Here is a 15,896-nt window from a genome sequence, read left to right as displayed (position 1 = left end):
GTAGGGCATTTCAGCAAGGTTATGGTGTTAGAAATTAACTCTAAAATGTATCCGTTTGTTTCAGCTCTATGATTACTTGGGCAGCACTTAAACCACTAATATTGGTTTGCTGCTTATTGAGCTGGCTGACTAGTGCTCCTTTCTTCTCCTAAATAACTGTAGGAGTGACTGAAGGATGCATTAAAAGTCATTTTCATTGAATTATACACTTGAAACCTATATAATTTTATTAATCAGTGTCACCCCAAATAAATTTAAATTAAAAAAAAAAAAAGAAGAACCCATGAGCTCTAGTTGTTTTGACTCAGTAGATAAAACATTGGCCTGCGCTGGGAGTGGCCAGTCCCGGAGCAGCCGGGTCTGGTGCGCAGGCCCGGAGCAGCAGCTGCCAGGCTGGGAGCGGCCAGGCCCGGAGCAGCGGCTTCCAGGCTGGGAGCAGCCAGGCCCGGAGCAGCCGGGTCTTGTGCAGCCAGGCCCGGAGCAGCGGCTGCCAGGCTGGGAGTGGCCAGGCCTGGAGCAGCGGCCACCAGGCTGGGAGCGGCCAGGCCCGGAGCAGCAGCAGCCAGGTCCAGAGCAACTAGGTCGGGAGCGGCGGTGACCAGACCCGGAGCAGCTGATTGTGGAACGAACCAGAGCAACAGAGGCCAGACCCGGAGCAGCCAGGCCCGGAACAGCTCGCTCCTCACCTGCCCCTGCCCCACAGCTGCCTCTCAGACATGGCTGGAAACTTTTGTGGGAACTAGAGGGTCTGCTGAATCAAGTGATGAAGGCTTAGATCTGGATGTGTTGAGTTAGTATAGGGCTGGGGTGTTGATCTGTGAGTGCCTTGGGTGGGGCCTGGATGAGGCTGGTTGACCTATTTGGAAATGTCTTTTGTGTGAAATGTATCATTGGGCATGTGGTGGTATTATTGATATGAGAAAATGCTAAGTAACTGATTTACTATCTGTAAAGGGATTTACTATCGGGGAAAGGGAGGGAGGAAGAGACTGAACATAAACTGCACCTATGGATGAGGACAATGGAGGATGGGGAAGGGGCGGAGGGTAGGGTGGGAACCTGGTTGAGGGGGGAAGAAATGAGGAACCATTGTAACAATGTGAACAATAAAGATTGATTTAAAAATAAATAAATAAATAAATAAAAATAAAACATTGGCCTGCGGACTGAAGGTTCCCAGGTTTCATTCCAGTCAGGACACGTGCCCAGGTAGCTGGCTCAATTACCAGTAGGGGGTGTGCAGGAGGCAGCCAATCAATGATTCTCTCTTATTATTGATCTTTCTATCTCTCTCTCCCTCTCCCTTCCTCTCTCGAATCAATAAAAAATATATTACTTTAAAAAAAAGAAAAAAAAAACACAAGCTGGGACCGGTTTGGCTCAGTGGATAGAGCGTCGGCCAGCGGACTGAAAAGTCCCGGGTTCGATTCCGGTCAAGGGCATGTACCTTGGTTGCGGGCACATCCCCAGTAGGGGGTGTGCAAGAGGCAGCTGATCGATGATTCTCTCTCATCGATGTTTCTAACTCTCTATCCCTCTCTCTTCCTCTCTGTGAAAAATCAATAAAATATATATTTAAAAAAAAAACACAAAACAGCCCTAGCCAGTTTGGCTCAGTGGATAGAGTGTCAGCCTGCAGACTGAAGGATCCCAGGTTCGATTCTGGTCAAGGGCTGTTGCAGGTTCCCCAGTTGGGGTGTGTGTAGGAGGCAACAAATTGATGTGTCTCTCTCACATCGATGTTTCCCTCAGTTTCTCCCTCTCCCTTCCACTCTCTCTAAAAATCATTTGAAAAAATATCCTCAGATGAGGATCAACAACAACAATAAAAATTTAAAATATATATATATAATTTTTTAAGAAAGCAAAAAAAAAAAAAAAGTGATCCATAGACTTGTAGGCACAGAACCTGTCTGCAGGCTGCATTTTTTTATTTAAAAAAAATATGTTTATTTATTTTATATATTGAGAGAAAAACATTGATTTCTTGTTCCTCTTATTTATTCACTAAAGACCTGGTGCACGTATTCATGCATGGGTGGGGTCCCTCAGGGTAGCCTGCAGAGATTGGACCCCAGCTCTCACCAGCTTGCACCCCCAGCCTTGCAACCCTGCAGCCCCGCCTGATACCCTGCCTTGGCCTGGTGCTGCCCCCTCACCTGCTCCACCATCCCGCCTGAAGGGTGATCGATCAGGGCCAGGTCCCCCTAGGCTCCCTCAATGCCTGGGAGCTGGGCAGTGGCCTGCACCCCGCCACCACCACTACTTGCCATCTGCAGGGCAATCGGGCCCCCATTTGCACCTGCCTTGGCCTGGTGCCACTTATTTACCTGCTCCACCACCCCGCCACAGTCAGGCTCTCATTGAGGCCCATTGGGCTGGTAGTGCCTCCACTGCTGCCAACGCCATGTCACCAATGCCCCCCATGTTCCACGCCACCCCCGGGAGGTCAGCGCACATCATAGCAAGCAGTCGAACTCCTGGTCAAAAGACGGCCAAAGGGGACAATTTGCTTATTAGGCTTTTATTATATAGGATTGGTTGATTCTTGTATGCGCCATGACCAGGCATCAAACCTGCAACCTTGGCATATCAGGACAATGCTCTAATCAACTGAGTTACCCATCCAGGGCCAGAATAAATATTCTGCTAATAAAACAACAACACAGAAGTCACTTTATAGGTTTGTTTTTAATGGTACTGTCTTATTCACAGTATCTCTTCTCTTTCATTTTTTTAGAGTAACCCCCAGTATCCAAAGAGAATTACTTCCTTTCCTGTCAGCAGTGGCTCCAAAGAAAATGGAATCCATGAGGAACAAGATCAAGAGCCACAGGATCTCTTTGCAGGCAAGTATGGACTCAACACTTGTACTAGGGATCTTTTAAATTACTGAGTTAAAGTAACCTTCCCCCTTTCCTCTAAGAAAAAATACATCTACATATTGGCAGCATAACTAGGATTGTGAAGGATTCAAAATATATAAAATACAGTCCCTGCCATCAAGTTTCTTACAGGTTTAGGGAATAAAACATAAATACATAGTTAAGAACGTCAGTTAGACAAATTATTAAACAGTAATATAAATGTGACCAGAAGAATGATAGACTTGCTGAGGCATGGGAGCTCAGAGAGGTCAGAGATCAGACTAAAGCAGTGCTTTAGACTTTTTTTTTTTTTTTTAATATATTTTATTGATTTTTTTACAGAGAGGAAAGGAAAGAGATAGAGAGCTAGAAACGTCGATGAGAGAGAAACATCGACCAGTTGCCTCTTGCACACCCACTACAGAGGATGTGCCCACAACCAATGTACATGCCCTTGATCGAAATCAAACCTGGGATCTTTCAGTCCGCAGACCGATGTTCTACCACTGAGCCAAACTGGTTTCAGCTATCTTTAGACTTTTATGACCAAGAAATATATTTTAGAGTCAGAAATATATTTTACTGTCATCATCTAAAATATGTATGTACTGCCCGGCTGGCATGGCACAGTGGTTGAGCATTGACCTATGAACCAGGGGGTTACAGTTTGATTTGCTGTCAGCGCACATGCCCTGGTTGTGGGCTCAATCCCCATTGGGGGCATTTTGGAGGCAGCCAATCGGTGGTTCTCTCTGATTATTGATGCTTCTGTCTATCTTCCTCCCTTCCTCTGAAATAAATATATATATATATATATATATATATATATATATATATATATATATATATATTTACTAGAGATGATTGGGGCCATCTCTCCCAGTCCCAATCAGGGCCAATTGGGGCCAGCCTTGCGGGGCCGGGGGGGGGGGGAGAATGAGGGAGGTTGGCCAGTCATGGGAGTTTGGCTGTAGGAGTGCACTGAGCATCAAGGGGCAGCTCCTGCGTTAAGCATCTGCCCCCTGGTGGTCAGTGTGTCATAGCAACCAGTTGAGTGGTCATAATGGTCGCTTAGGCTTTTGTATATATACTAGTGACCAGCGCACAAAATCATGTGAGACCCAGACCCACGGGAAATCACATGAGAATCGGGACCCCAGGCTCCGCCACACCATGAGACTCCCCTGAGTCCCGCCGCACCGCGAGACCCAGAGTCAAGTCCCTGCCTACCTGCACGCTCCTTGCCACACACACAGCCCCACCCACCCACACACACCTTGCCGCACACGCAACGGGCCTTTGGTAATTACAGTGTTAGGGCCACTGGGTTTTTATAATATAGATAGATATAAATCTGAACAAGTTTTATTAAATTACTTTCCCTTACAACTTTCTTTTTTTTAAAAAAAAAATATATTTTATTGATTTTGTACAGAGAGGAAGGGAGAGAGATAGAGAGTTAGAAACATCGATGGGAGAGAGTCATCGATCAGCCGCCTCCTGCACACCCCCCACTGGGGACATGCCCGCAACCAAGGCACATGCCCTTGACCAGAATCGAACCTGGGACCCTTCAGTCCCCAGGCCGACGCTCTATCCATTGAGCCAAACCGGTTTCGGCCCCTTTCAACTTTAAATACAATCTGAAATTTTTTATTATTTCTCTTAATGATATTTGCAACCCATTGAATCGATTTCACAATTCAACAAATGACATACAATCTGTGGTTTGAAAAACACTTGCATAGCCAAAACCAGTTTGGCTCAGTGGTAGAGCATCGGTCTGCGGACTGAAAGGTCCCGGGTTCGATTCCGGCCAGGGGCATGTACGATGGTTGCGGGCACATCCCCGGTGGGGGGTGTGCAGGAGGCGGCTGGTCGATGTTTCTCTCTCATCGACATTTCTGGCTCTCTATCTCTCTCCCTTCCTCTCTGTAAAAAATCAATAAAATATTTTTTTAAAAAAAAAAGAAAAGAAAAACACTTGCATATAATAGAATGGGGATTTCTTAATCTTGAACTGTTGAATTTTCATCCTAGGGCCAATTAAGAGCCATTGACAGTGCTGAATATGGGCAATATAATGTTTTAGGAAGATTGATCTAGTGGATCCTATGTAATCCTATATAATAAAGAGCTAATATGCAAATGGTCATTATGCCAGGGCCAGAGGACCTGAGGCTGCGCCCCCAGCCTGGTGCCAGACCAGGGGACCTGAGGCTCCATCCCCCACCCTGTGGGGCTTACAGGGGTGGGGCTGGCTAGGTCTGGGTCTTGCGCGATTTCGAGGCACACATGAATGGGTAGGAACTTGACTGGGTTCCGCAGCGTGCCCCAGTCTCTGATAGGAGGGAGATTTTTATATACATTTCCTAATTTTCTTTAATCTCTGACACTTCTATTATTCAGAAAGGGCAAATAGCAATGTTAAAATATTTCCTCTAATTAATTCCCTTTTAATGTGCACGAATTTCATGCACCGGGCCATTAGTTATTATATAAAATGGATTGTAGCGGACAAAGATTGGGAACTTCAGAAGGTATTCACAAATTAGTTCAAGAATGAAATGACAAAGCAAAAATAAGGTGATGGAAGTAGGAAGGGAAAGATAAAAACTTTTCAAAAGAAATTAGGAGAAACCAAGATGGCGGCATAGATAAACACCTAAACTGCTACCTCACACAACAATTTCAAAACTACAACAAAAAGACAAAATGGACATCATCAGAACCACAGGAAGGCTGGCTGGGTGGAAACTCTACAACTAGAAGGAAAAAGAAAAGCACACTGAGACTCACAGGAGCTGTGGAAGGCAGAGGTACAGAGGTGCACGCATGGAGAGGGCTGGCAACTGAGTACGCGGCTGGCTCTCTCAATTAGGAGGGAGAAAAAGCTCCCAACTGCTCTGAACTCCAGTTCCGGGCGAGACTCTAGGGACTCAGACTCATACGGATAGAAACTGGACTGTCTGGCAGCAGGTGAAACTTGAGGGCTGCTTTCTCTCAGAAGTGCTTGCAGCAATTACCACGGGACACTGAGATCCAGGGGCCTCTTAGGGCAGGGCTGATAGGAAGCCATTGCTGTTTGCTCCACCCTGATATCCTGCCCTATGAAGCCATTGCTGTTTATTCCGCCCCATCCAAGCTGAGCACAGAGGCTTTTGCATGTGAATGGCCTGGTTCTTTGAATTCTAAACTTACTTAACAAACTGCAGCTGGGTCAGTAAGACCCAGAACATCCAAAAGAAGGCCCAAAGCTCTACAGCAACTTGCATTGCTTCACAACCGGGCCTCATCTGGGCACCTCCAAAACCCAAACAAAAAAGAGGAATTTGCAGGTCTCTCCATAGCTCCAGGAAGAGGCTAAATTAGCACCTCCTTGGAGATCCAAGAGCCAGTGAACCTAGCAGTCAGAGTGAGATCATCCAGATTACAACTCCTCAGACCCATAAGAGACACACTCAGGGGCAGACTCAATGAGCACCAAAGCCCCACTGAAGCAAGTCTTGTCTCATAAGGGTGTCTCCAGGACAGAATTCCTCCCATCATAGACACCTGATCCTCACAGCCAATTGGCCTGGAGGCCAATTCCTCCCAGTGATAACAACAACAATCAAGGCTTAACTACAACAAGACTGTGTACATAGCCCACAAAGGGGTGCACCACGAATGTCCACCTCAGGTGACTGGGGAGGCTGAGCCACTGGGCCCTATAGGACACCTAGCACACAAAGCCACTCTATCAACACAGGGACGCAAACAAAATGTGAAGACAAAGAAACAGGTCACAAATGAAAGAAATGGAGTAAAGCAAATGACTGGATATAGTGTTCAAAATCACAGTTATAAGGTTTTTCAAAAATTTTTTAGAGCTGAAACCGGTTTGGCTCAGTGGATAAAGCTTTGGCCTGTGGACTAAAAGGTCCCAGGTTCAGTTCCAGTCAAGGGCATGTACCTTAGTTGCGGGCACATCCCCAGTAAGGTGTGTGCAGGAGGCAGCTGATTGATGTTTTTCTATCATCGATGTTTCTGACTATTCCTCTCCCTTCCTCTCTGTAAAAAATCAATAAAATATATATATATTTTAAAGAATTTTCTAGAAAAAGCCGATAAATTTAGCAAGACCCTTGAGGATATGAAAAAGGACCAATTAGAAATTAAGCATACGCTAACTGAAATTAAAAATAATATACAGAGATCCAACAGCAGACTAGAGGATCCCAAGAATCAAGTCAAAGATTTTAAATACAAAGAAGCAAAAATCACTCAACTGGAAAAGAAAAAAGAATCCAAAAATATGAAGATAGTTTAAGGAGCCTCTGGGACAGCTTCAAGCGTACCAACATCAGAATTATGGGAGTGCCAGAAGAAGAGAGAGAGCAAGATACTGAAAACCTATTTGAAGAAATAATGACTGAAAATTTCCCCCACCTGGTGAAAGAAATAGACTTACAAGTACAGGAAGCGCACAGAACCCCAAACAAAAGGAATCCAAAGAGGACCACACCAAGACACATCATAATTAAAATGCCAAAAGCAAAAGACAAAGAGAGAATATTAAAAGCAGCAAGAGAAAAATAGTTAATTACCTACAAGGGAGCACCCATAGGACTGTTAGCTGATTTCTTAACAGAAAACTATGCAGGCCAGAGGGGGTGGCAAGAAATATTCAAAGTAATGAATAGCAAGAACATACAACCAAGATTACTCTACCCAGCAAAGCTATCATTCAGAATTGATGGTCAGATAAAGAGCTTCACAGATAAGAAGAAGCTAAAGGAGTTCATTACCACCAAACCAATATTATATAAAATCCTGTAAGGTATTCTTTAAGGAGAGGAAGAAGAAGAAAAAGATAAAGATAAAAATTATGAACAACAGCCGAAACCGGTTTGGCTCAGTGGTAGAGCGTCTGCCTGGGGACTGAAAGGTCCCAGGTTTGATTCCGGTCAAGGGCATGTACATTGGTTGCAGGCACATGCCCGGTAGGGGGTGTGCAGGAGGCAGCTGGTCGATGTTTCTCTCCCATCGATGTTTCTAGCTCTCTATCCCTCTTTCCTCCTCTCTGTAAAAAATAAATAAAATATATTTTAAAAAATTATGAACAACAAATATGTATCTATCAATAAGTGAATCTAAAAATCAAGTGGATAAAAAATCTGATGAACAGAATAAACTGGTGAATATAATAGAATCAGGGGCATAGAAAGGGAGTGGACTAACAATTCTCAGGGGGAAAGGGGAATTTGGGGTGCGGGAAGAGACTGGACAAAAATTTTACACTTATGGATGAGGACGGGGGGAGGGAGGGTAAGGGCAGAGGGTGGGGTGGGAAACCAGTGGAGGGGAGCTATGAGGGGGAAAAAGAACAATTATAATAATCTGAATAATAAAGATTTAAAAAAAAAGAGAGAGAGAAATCAACAATTTCTCATGTTGGTGATTCGACATACTAAGTGTCCAAAAATCAGGATTGAAAAACAAAGTTAAAGATTTTAGTCTAAGGATTGAGAAGAAAATGGTACTGTTGGAGAACTATATTCCAAAGAAGAAACTGGCTTTGAGAGGAAAGTGAGTTCAAGTTTTAGATATTTAAATCTGAAAGCAAAGGGAAATGCCCAGGAGGGGATTTGAACTGTGGTGTTCTACCTGGGATAAGAGGGAAGAACTGGAAGAACCTCTTTGTAGAGGTTGAAGCTGCCATGGGAATGGGATCCTTAAAGTAGAGAAGGGTGATGAAGGGGCAAGATGAGAGTATGGAGGGTAAGATTCTGGGAAGACTCACTTTAGAATTCTGCTAGGAAATTTAAAAGATAAATGGGAAAAAGAGGTTAGAAGAAGGTCTCTAAAGATTCAGAATGTTTTCCAGTTCCTTTCATCTCTAAAACTTAAAATGCACACTATTTATTCATTCTGTGAGTGATTATTTTTTGGATACAGTTTCTGGAAGAGAAATGCAAAATAATTAACTATTTTTAGATATATGACAGGTTGAAAAGAAGGTTTTTCTATCTTTGGGACCTTAACATTTATATGATCTTTCCTTATAAGAAGACCTGAAATTTTAATGCAACTGATAGCCCCAATGGTTGTATTTTATTTACATGAACATATAGAAGATCTTTATTAGGGACATATTTACTACTAATGAGGATTCTGATTTACTTAATTCCCCTACTACTTTCATAAATAGTTAATACCTGCCTCTCTACTAAGAAAAAAAATCATAAAATACAGAAAGGAATGCTTACAGTGAGACATTTAGTTCAGGACTTGAGTAACTTCTCAAGATGTTTTAGATATTGACTGGAAATTTAAATTATTATATATTTTCTACATGATTAGTCATGATCAGAGTATCTGTGATGTAGCCAAAGGCTTTTCCATCACTCTTATCAAGAGTACTGGGAGGAGCCCTAGCCAGTTTTGTTCAGTGGCTAGAGTGTTGGCCCTTGGACTGAAGTGTCCCGGATTTGATTCTGGTCAAGGGCACATACCTCAGTTGCAGGCTTGATCCCCAGGACCCAACATGTGTGGGAGGCAACCAATGGATGTGTGTCTCCCACATCAGTGTTTCTTTCTGTTTCTTTCCCCTCCCTTCCACTCTCTCTAAAAAAAAATCAATGGAGGAAATATTCTTCGATGAGAATTAACAAAACAAACAAAAAAAGAGAAAGGGGAAGAAAGAATATAGAGAAAAAAAAGCATATAAGTTTTGATATATGTGTCACATGAATTTCAAGAAATGCCACATTTCTTCAAAGAGCTCTTAGTAACATTCCAATAAGCCAAGGGTTTTAAATAAGTAGCACCTCCTGTTTCATTTCCAAACACTTTTGTTAACTTAATTATTTGTGTGGGGCCTGCATGATGTGAATATCTTAAACATACTTCACCTGGTGCTTGTTTCAAAGAATCCTGACTACTTATATATACTTTTTTGTTTTGTGCTCCCACAACGTCAGATTAGGTTACCACTCTTTTCCTGATAGGGACTGGATTCCAACAGTGTGACCACCGTATTTGTAGACATGATTCACATTTCATGATTAGGACATTGATCTAGTACTTGGTTACATCTTATAGACCCCTGTCTCTGGTTTCATTTTAGCTCCAAATGAAAGTCTAGAAAAGAAAAAGAAACCGCTCTCTTTGAATTCCGTAAGGGCTGAAATTGAATACCTAGTGATCAAGCTAAACCCAAATGGATATTTACTTTGTTTTTTATTAAAAAGAAAAAAAAATCTGAGCTGTTTAGATTTTGAACTGCTAGCTCCATTGCTCTGAGTTGAAATTGCTTTTTTTTTTTAAATTGCCTAAAATTTTTTGATGCCTAAAAATGGTGCATAATGCTCTTTTAAAAGAATTCTCTCTAGGTCACTTAGAGAATGGGTTGTTCTGCTCAATTGAAATTTCCCGGAGAGACAAAGGCAGCTGTCAAGACTATTTTGTAAAACTGTCTTGATTAGAAAGATCAATAATAGTAAAAGTATAATATGTTAATTAGACCGGACGACCTTCCAGACTAAGCTGCTGCTGCAAGGGCTGAGCCCCTTGAACAGATTTCGTGCATCTGTTAGATATTACACGTCTTTTTATCTCCTTGGACCACATATATTAAACATAACCTTTGCAAGGTGATCTATAATTGTGAACAATTCTTAAATTGTGCTAAAAATGCCTGGCTGTGTGGATCTTGGTTGAACCAGGAGATCAGGGTTTGATTCTGGTCACAGCACATGCCCGGGGTTGCAGGCTCCATTCCCAGTAGGGGGCATGCAGGTGGCAGCCAGTCAATGATTCTCTCTCATCATTGATGTTTCTATCTCTCTTTCCCTCTCCCTTCTTTTCTCTGAAATCAAAATTTTTTTAATGTGCTAAACCGTGCAGGGGTCCTCAAACTTTTTAAAGTGGGGGCCAGATCACGGTCCCTCAGAGAGCTGGAGGGCCGGACTATATGAACTACTAATTCCTACTGTAACACCTCGGCTGCGCTTACTGCCCAAAAAACCTGGCAGGCCGGATCAGACTCCTCTGCGGGCCGCATGTGGCCCACGGGCCGTAGTTTGAAGACCCCTGTAGCTAAAGCAACAGTACCATCATCAGGTGTGGCAAATAGTCCTTTAATAGGTGTTGCTATGTTTGTATATTGGGTCCATTTTTTCTAGTTTATAGTTTTTCTTACTTTTCCTTTGATGTCATTTTTTTTACTGTCAGTATATGTGCCTTTTCTATCATATTGGCTTATAATGTAGGTAACCAAACTTATTCTTCTTTTACAACCATTATAACAAGAATAAATAGGCCCTGGCTGGTGTGGCTCAGTTGGTTGAGCATTATCCTATACACCAAAAGGTCACCTCTTGGATTTCTGATTAGGGCACATGCCTGGGTTGCGCGCATGCAGGAGGCAACCTGTCTCATGTTGATGTTTTTCCTCTCACATGTATGTTTCTCTCTCCCTCTTCTTTCCTCTCTCTCAAAAAAAATCAATAAAATATATATATGATTTAAAAAGAATAAATAGGATCCATATAAGATTTTAAAGGAATATTCCTAAGAGTAAAATAAATTGGTAAACTTACTTTAGCTGTGTAGTCTTTTTAGTTGATAGCTGGTTCTTGCCTAAATTCTATGTAAGAGGGGGTAGCCAAGTAGTCCTATTTATAAATGAGAGATGTGGCTCTATTAAGCTTGTGCTAGAAGAATACTTTCCTTACCATCTTCCCCTTTTATACATGTAAAAATTTCATGATTCTTATTCTCTTAGTCTGAGAACCTCTGAGTATTGAGAGTGGTTTTTCTTATCCTTGTCACAGCCTATTGAACTGAAGTTTAACCATTAAAGACCCATTATTAACTTTCACTATAAAATATTAACTATTTTTAGATGCCACGGTGGAGCTATCACTGGACAGCACACAGAATAATCAGAAGAAGGTGCCGGCAAAAACACTCATATCTCCTCCTCCACAGGAAGCCACAAATTCTTCTAAGCCCCAGCAAAGCTACGAGGAGGTGAGAATCTATTTTGTGTGTGTGTGTGTGTGTGTGTTTAGAACTATATTGCCAGTCTGAAGTTGAGTTTTACCCTGAGTAAATATTTAGTGTCTGAAGCTCCCATATTCAAGAGTATAGACTCTTCATTCCCTCCTTAGCCTGACAGAGGCAAACTTTCCAAATTCTAGCAATTATTCATTATGATCAAAATAAAGCGTTAAGATAATAGATATAACAGAGACCTTTGAACAACCTCCCAACTTAAAATTGTGAAAATTGGTTCATTGGTATTGTTGGGAATGGACAACTGAACACTGGTACATAGAAGGATAAATCTTTATGTCATATTAATACAATATTAATACAGGGTAAAATTAATAGCCTTTTTTTATAACAAGTCTCATGAATGTTTTCTCTTTAAAAGCTAGAGGAAGAAGAACAGGAAGACCAATTTGATTTGACAGTCGGTATAACTGATCCTGAGAAGATAGGTAAGTGTACTTGGGACTCCTTGTGACGTTAGGATGTGGCTGTGGGAAGTATAGTTAGCTTATTTCTAGATAGTTAAGTCCAGAACTGAACTAGCCATTGTAAAGTACTTCCTCATTATCTTTCCTGTAAAATTATACTCCTTACTATACTTCTTCTTAGGCCAGAAATGTAATTTACCCAGTACTTTACTTAGGTTTTTCTTGGCTTTAGGCACGAAAATCAGAGACTTCAAATACTCTTAGAATCCCTTTTTGAAAATTCAGACATCTCCTTCTCCCACTGAGTTAATTAAATCATTTTATTCCCTTTTTCGTTCATAAATCCCATTTAAACACCAAAAAAGACACATGATCTATACTTTGGGGATATTGACTTTGTTTTTTCCCTCAAGCAGTTTGGAATTCTTGGTACAGACCATTTATCATGTACTCTTGATGTCCTAATGAAGTGGGGAGGTCTGCATCTCTCTATTTTAGGGAAAGAGTAAAAGACCCAGGTTGACTCTTGGTCAAATTGAAATTAAATTTTCAAGAAACACAATACTTAACTTTGGCAGAAGTTGGATTTTTAGAATAACCTCTCCCTGTCCCAAGCTTGTGAAAGCTATTAGTGAGCAGAGAGCAAAAGGCCTCAATTTCCCTTGTTCCAGGTATATCCCTACAGAAGATGCTATTCGCAGAGCCTTATCCTTCTAACTGCCGGTTAAGTGGGAAAATGTAATTTCCAATCTCTGTCTATGCTGAATTAGAAACAGGAATTTATAAAATCTAGTTAGACTTCACACTAAAACAGTTTGTCGTTAAAATGTTGAGTTTTACTTTTCCTAGACTATTGCACTGGTAAGATATTTATGAACATCTTACACACTTCACTCTCCAACAACAGAGGAAATTCAAGACCAATTGTAGCTTTCCTGTCAGGTCACAATGTGATCCATGGCCACGCCGGGACCGGGACTTGTGGTTACATGTTTAGAATTCTCTCTTGCCTCTCTGATGTTTATGAATATTCTATAAGCACATAGGTTTTAAGGTAGTTATGAGCTGCTTAAAATACTTGTAGAATAAGATAAACAAATTTTGAGTAAATAATACTATTTGTTTTAATATTTAGAAGTCCTGATGTTTGAATCAGGAGTGGAAGGGAGTATGTCAGTTTCCTAGAGTTTCTGTAACATAATACTATAAACAGGTGACTTAAAGCAATAGAAATAAATTCTCTGAGTTCTGGAGGGCAAAAGTCTAAAGTCATGGAGTTGGTGAGGCCATTCTCCTATTGCAGGGAAGGACTGTTCCATGCTCTCTCCTCGCTCCAGGAGCCTCAAACATTCCTGGGCTAAGGAATGCATTACTCCAATCTCTGCCTTCGTTGTCACATGGCATTCTTTCTGGGTGTTTTCACATCATTTTCCCTTAATCTGTGTCTGTTTCTATGTCCAAATTTCCCTTTTCTATAAGGGCATCAGTCATACTGGATTAGGGCCCAGCCTATGGACCTTATTTTCACTTGATTAATTCTATAAAGACCTATTTCCAAATAAGGTCACATTCTGAAATACTGGGATTTAGGACTTTCCCTATATCTTTTTCAGGGGAACACAATTCAACCCATTTTTTAAACATAGCATGGATCAGTTTTATTTAAATACAAGTCACTTTTGAGGATAAGTTTTCATCTCTTTAGGTTGGTGCCAAGAACCAACTGCTTAAAGCATTTTCATATTCAAGGCCTGATCTTATTGGAATACCTTTTATTTGTGTGGGCTGTTTATTCAACATGAGGTTCTCATTTCCACATACATTAAATCAAATTAGAATCCTGCTTCTATCGGGACATGCTTTTTCAGTCTTGGTAATTTGCATATGCCATCTTCAACTTTCTGAAATTATTTAGGAAATTAACATAAATTTAAAACTACTGATTTGCTAGCCCATTTCTATATCTTGTGAGTCCTCTGTGTACATGCAAGTATTTCTCTTTCCTCACACATTTCCTCAGTGAGAGCAGATGATATGTAGGCAAAGTGTCTGAAGATCCTGCTTTGCTACTGTGGGGGGGGGGTTTTTGTGTGTGTAGTGTTAATCCTCACCAGAGGATATTTTTACATTGATTTTTAGAGATAGTGGAAGGGAGGGGGAGAGACAAAGAGAAAAACATTGATGTGAGAGGGACATAGACCGGTTGCCTCTCGCATGCACCCCAACCAGGGCCAGGAATTGAGCCTCCAATCAAGGTATGTACCCCTAACCAGAATCAAACCCCAGACCCTTCAGTACATAGGCCGACACTATCCTCTGAGCCAAACTGGCCCTGCTACTGTGTTTTTTGTATATGGTCACTTAGACTTTTCTTAATTGAAGGCAGTAGATTATGGGATTGACCTTTTGGATATTTGACTATGACTAAACTGTGAATGAAATTTTTAAGACTTTTTCTATAAAATAAATCTAGATATCTTTTTCCTTTTATCAGTGATAAGCATCCTTAGTGATATTAAGCAATACAGTATGAGTGGTTTAGAAGAGAACTAACAGCAATAATCAGTATAGCCGAAACTGGTTTGGCTTAGTGGATAGAGCATCAGCCTGTGGACTGAGAGATCCCGGGTTCAATTCCGGTCAGGGGCATGTACCTTGGTTGCTGGAACATCCCCAGTGGGGGGTATGCAGGAGGCAGCTGATCGATGTCTCTCTCACATAGATGTTTCTAACGTTCTATCTCTCTCCCTTCCTCTCTGTAAGAAATCAATAAAATATATATTTTTTTAGAAATAATAAGTATAAAGTAATTTTTAAAGTTGAGTATATGATTTCCATTTTATACATACTCTTATTAGGGGCTGGCAAGATGGAGAAGGCAAGCCCTCTGTTTCTATATAGGTACACAGCTTCTTTGTGTACTTTCCCAGCCATCTCACTGAAACCAAGTTGTGACCCTGCTGATCCAGTACTGCACCTTCTTCCCCTGGGCCTTTACCCCACAACCAGTTTAGAAGGTTAAGCAAGTAGTAATTGTTGACCTGGGTTTCCTGTTTGGTGTGGGGGGGAAATCAAGGGGTAGGAAGGAAAGGAACAAAATCAACACCAAACACCAGAGTCTAGCCCCAAGCATCAGAGCTGTCTCTGTCTACAGTCCAATGTATGTCTTTTCAGTGCTCAGGGAGTCAATGGTGCCTTTATGTCCCTCAGTGGCCTAGGTCAGGACACTAATAAAGAGAAAAACAATTGCTTGAATCCCAAATTATTTAACAGTCAAAGGCTGTTTCAGAAAAACAATTCCTCCAGGAAAGAGACTTGTATGACATCAGGCAGCTGAAGTCTCTTCCGGCCAGGCCCTTTGCCCTGGGTGAACATGTTAGATGAGAGAGGTCAATGTCCCCCCGCACCAATGGAGGGGGCCGAGGCAGTATTCTGAAAGAGCAAACCACGCCCAGAGCTAGCTTAGGGTAGAACTACTTGTTTCCTTTTGCATCAGTTGCTTCCTTTGCCTCCTCCTGTTTTATACAGCAAGAGAATTGTTTGGTTTTAGACAGATGTG

At 41.7% G+C, this 15,896-nt stretch overlaps 1 protein-coding gene across 1 annotated transcript in view; it reads left to right on the top strand.

The window, feature by feature from the left end:
* SNX1 (sorting nexin 1) overlaps nucleotides 1–15,896 on the top strand; it is a 46,914-nt gene that overhangs the window by 17,011 nt on the left and 14,007 nt on the right. Inside the window, exons 2-4 of the mRNA XM_084887310.1 lie at nucleotides 2,741–2,849; nucleotides 11,758–11,885; nucleotides 12,292–12,358. Of these exons, the coding sequence (XP_084743436.1) occupies nucleotides 2,741–2,849; nucleotides 11,758–11,885; nucleotides 12,292–12,358 (304 nt within the window). The remainder of the gene's footprint in view (nucleotides 1–2,740; nucleotides 2,850–11,757; nucleotides 11,886–12,291; nucleotides 12,359–15,896) is intronic.

Source organism: Pipistrellus hanaki, assembly GCF_964339955.1.
Source record: "Pipistrellus hanaki genome assembly, chromosome: 1".
Classification (NCBI taxonomy): Eukaryota; Metazoa; Chordata; class Mammalia; order Chiroptera; family Vespertilionidae; genus Pipistrellus; species Pipistrellus hanaki.
The sequence above is the reverse complement of the archived record's forward strand: the minus strand, read 5'-3'. Positions and strand labels throughout refer to the sequence as shown.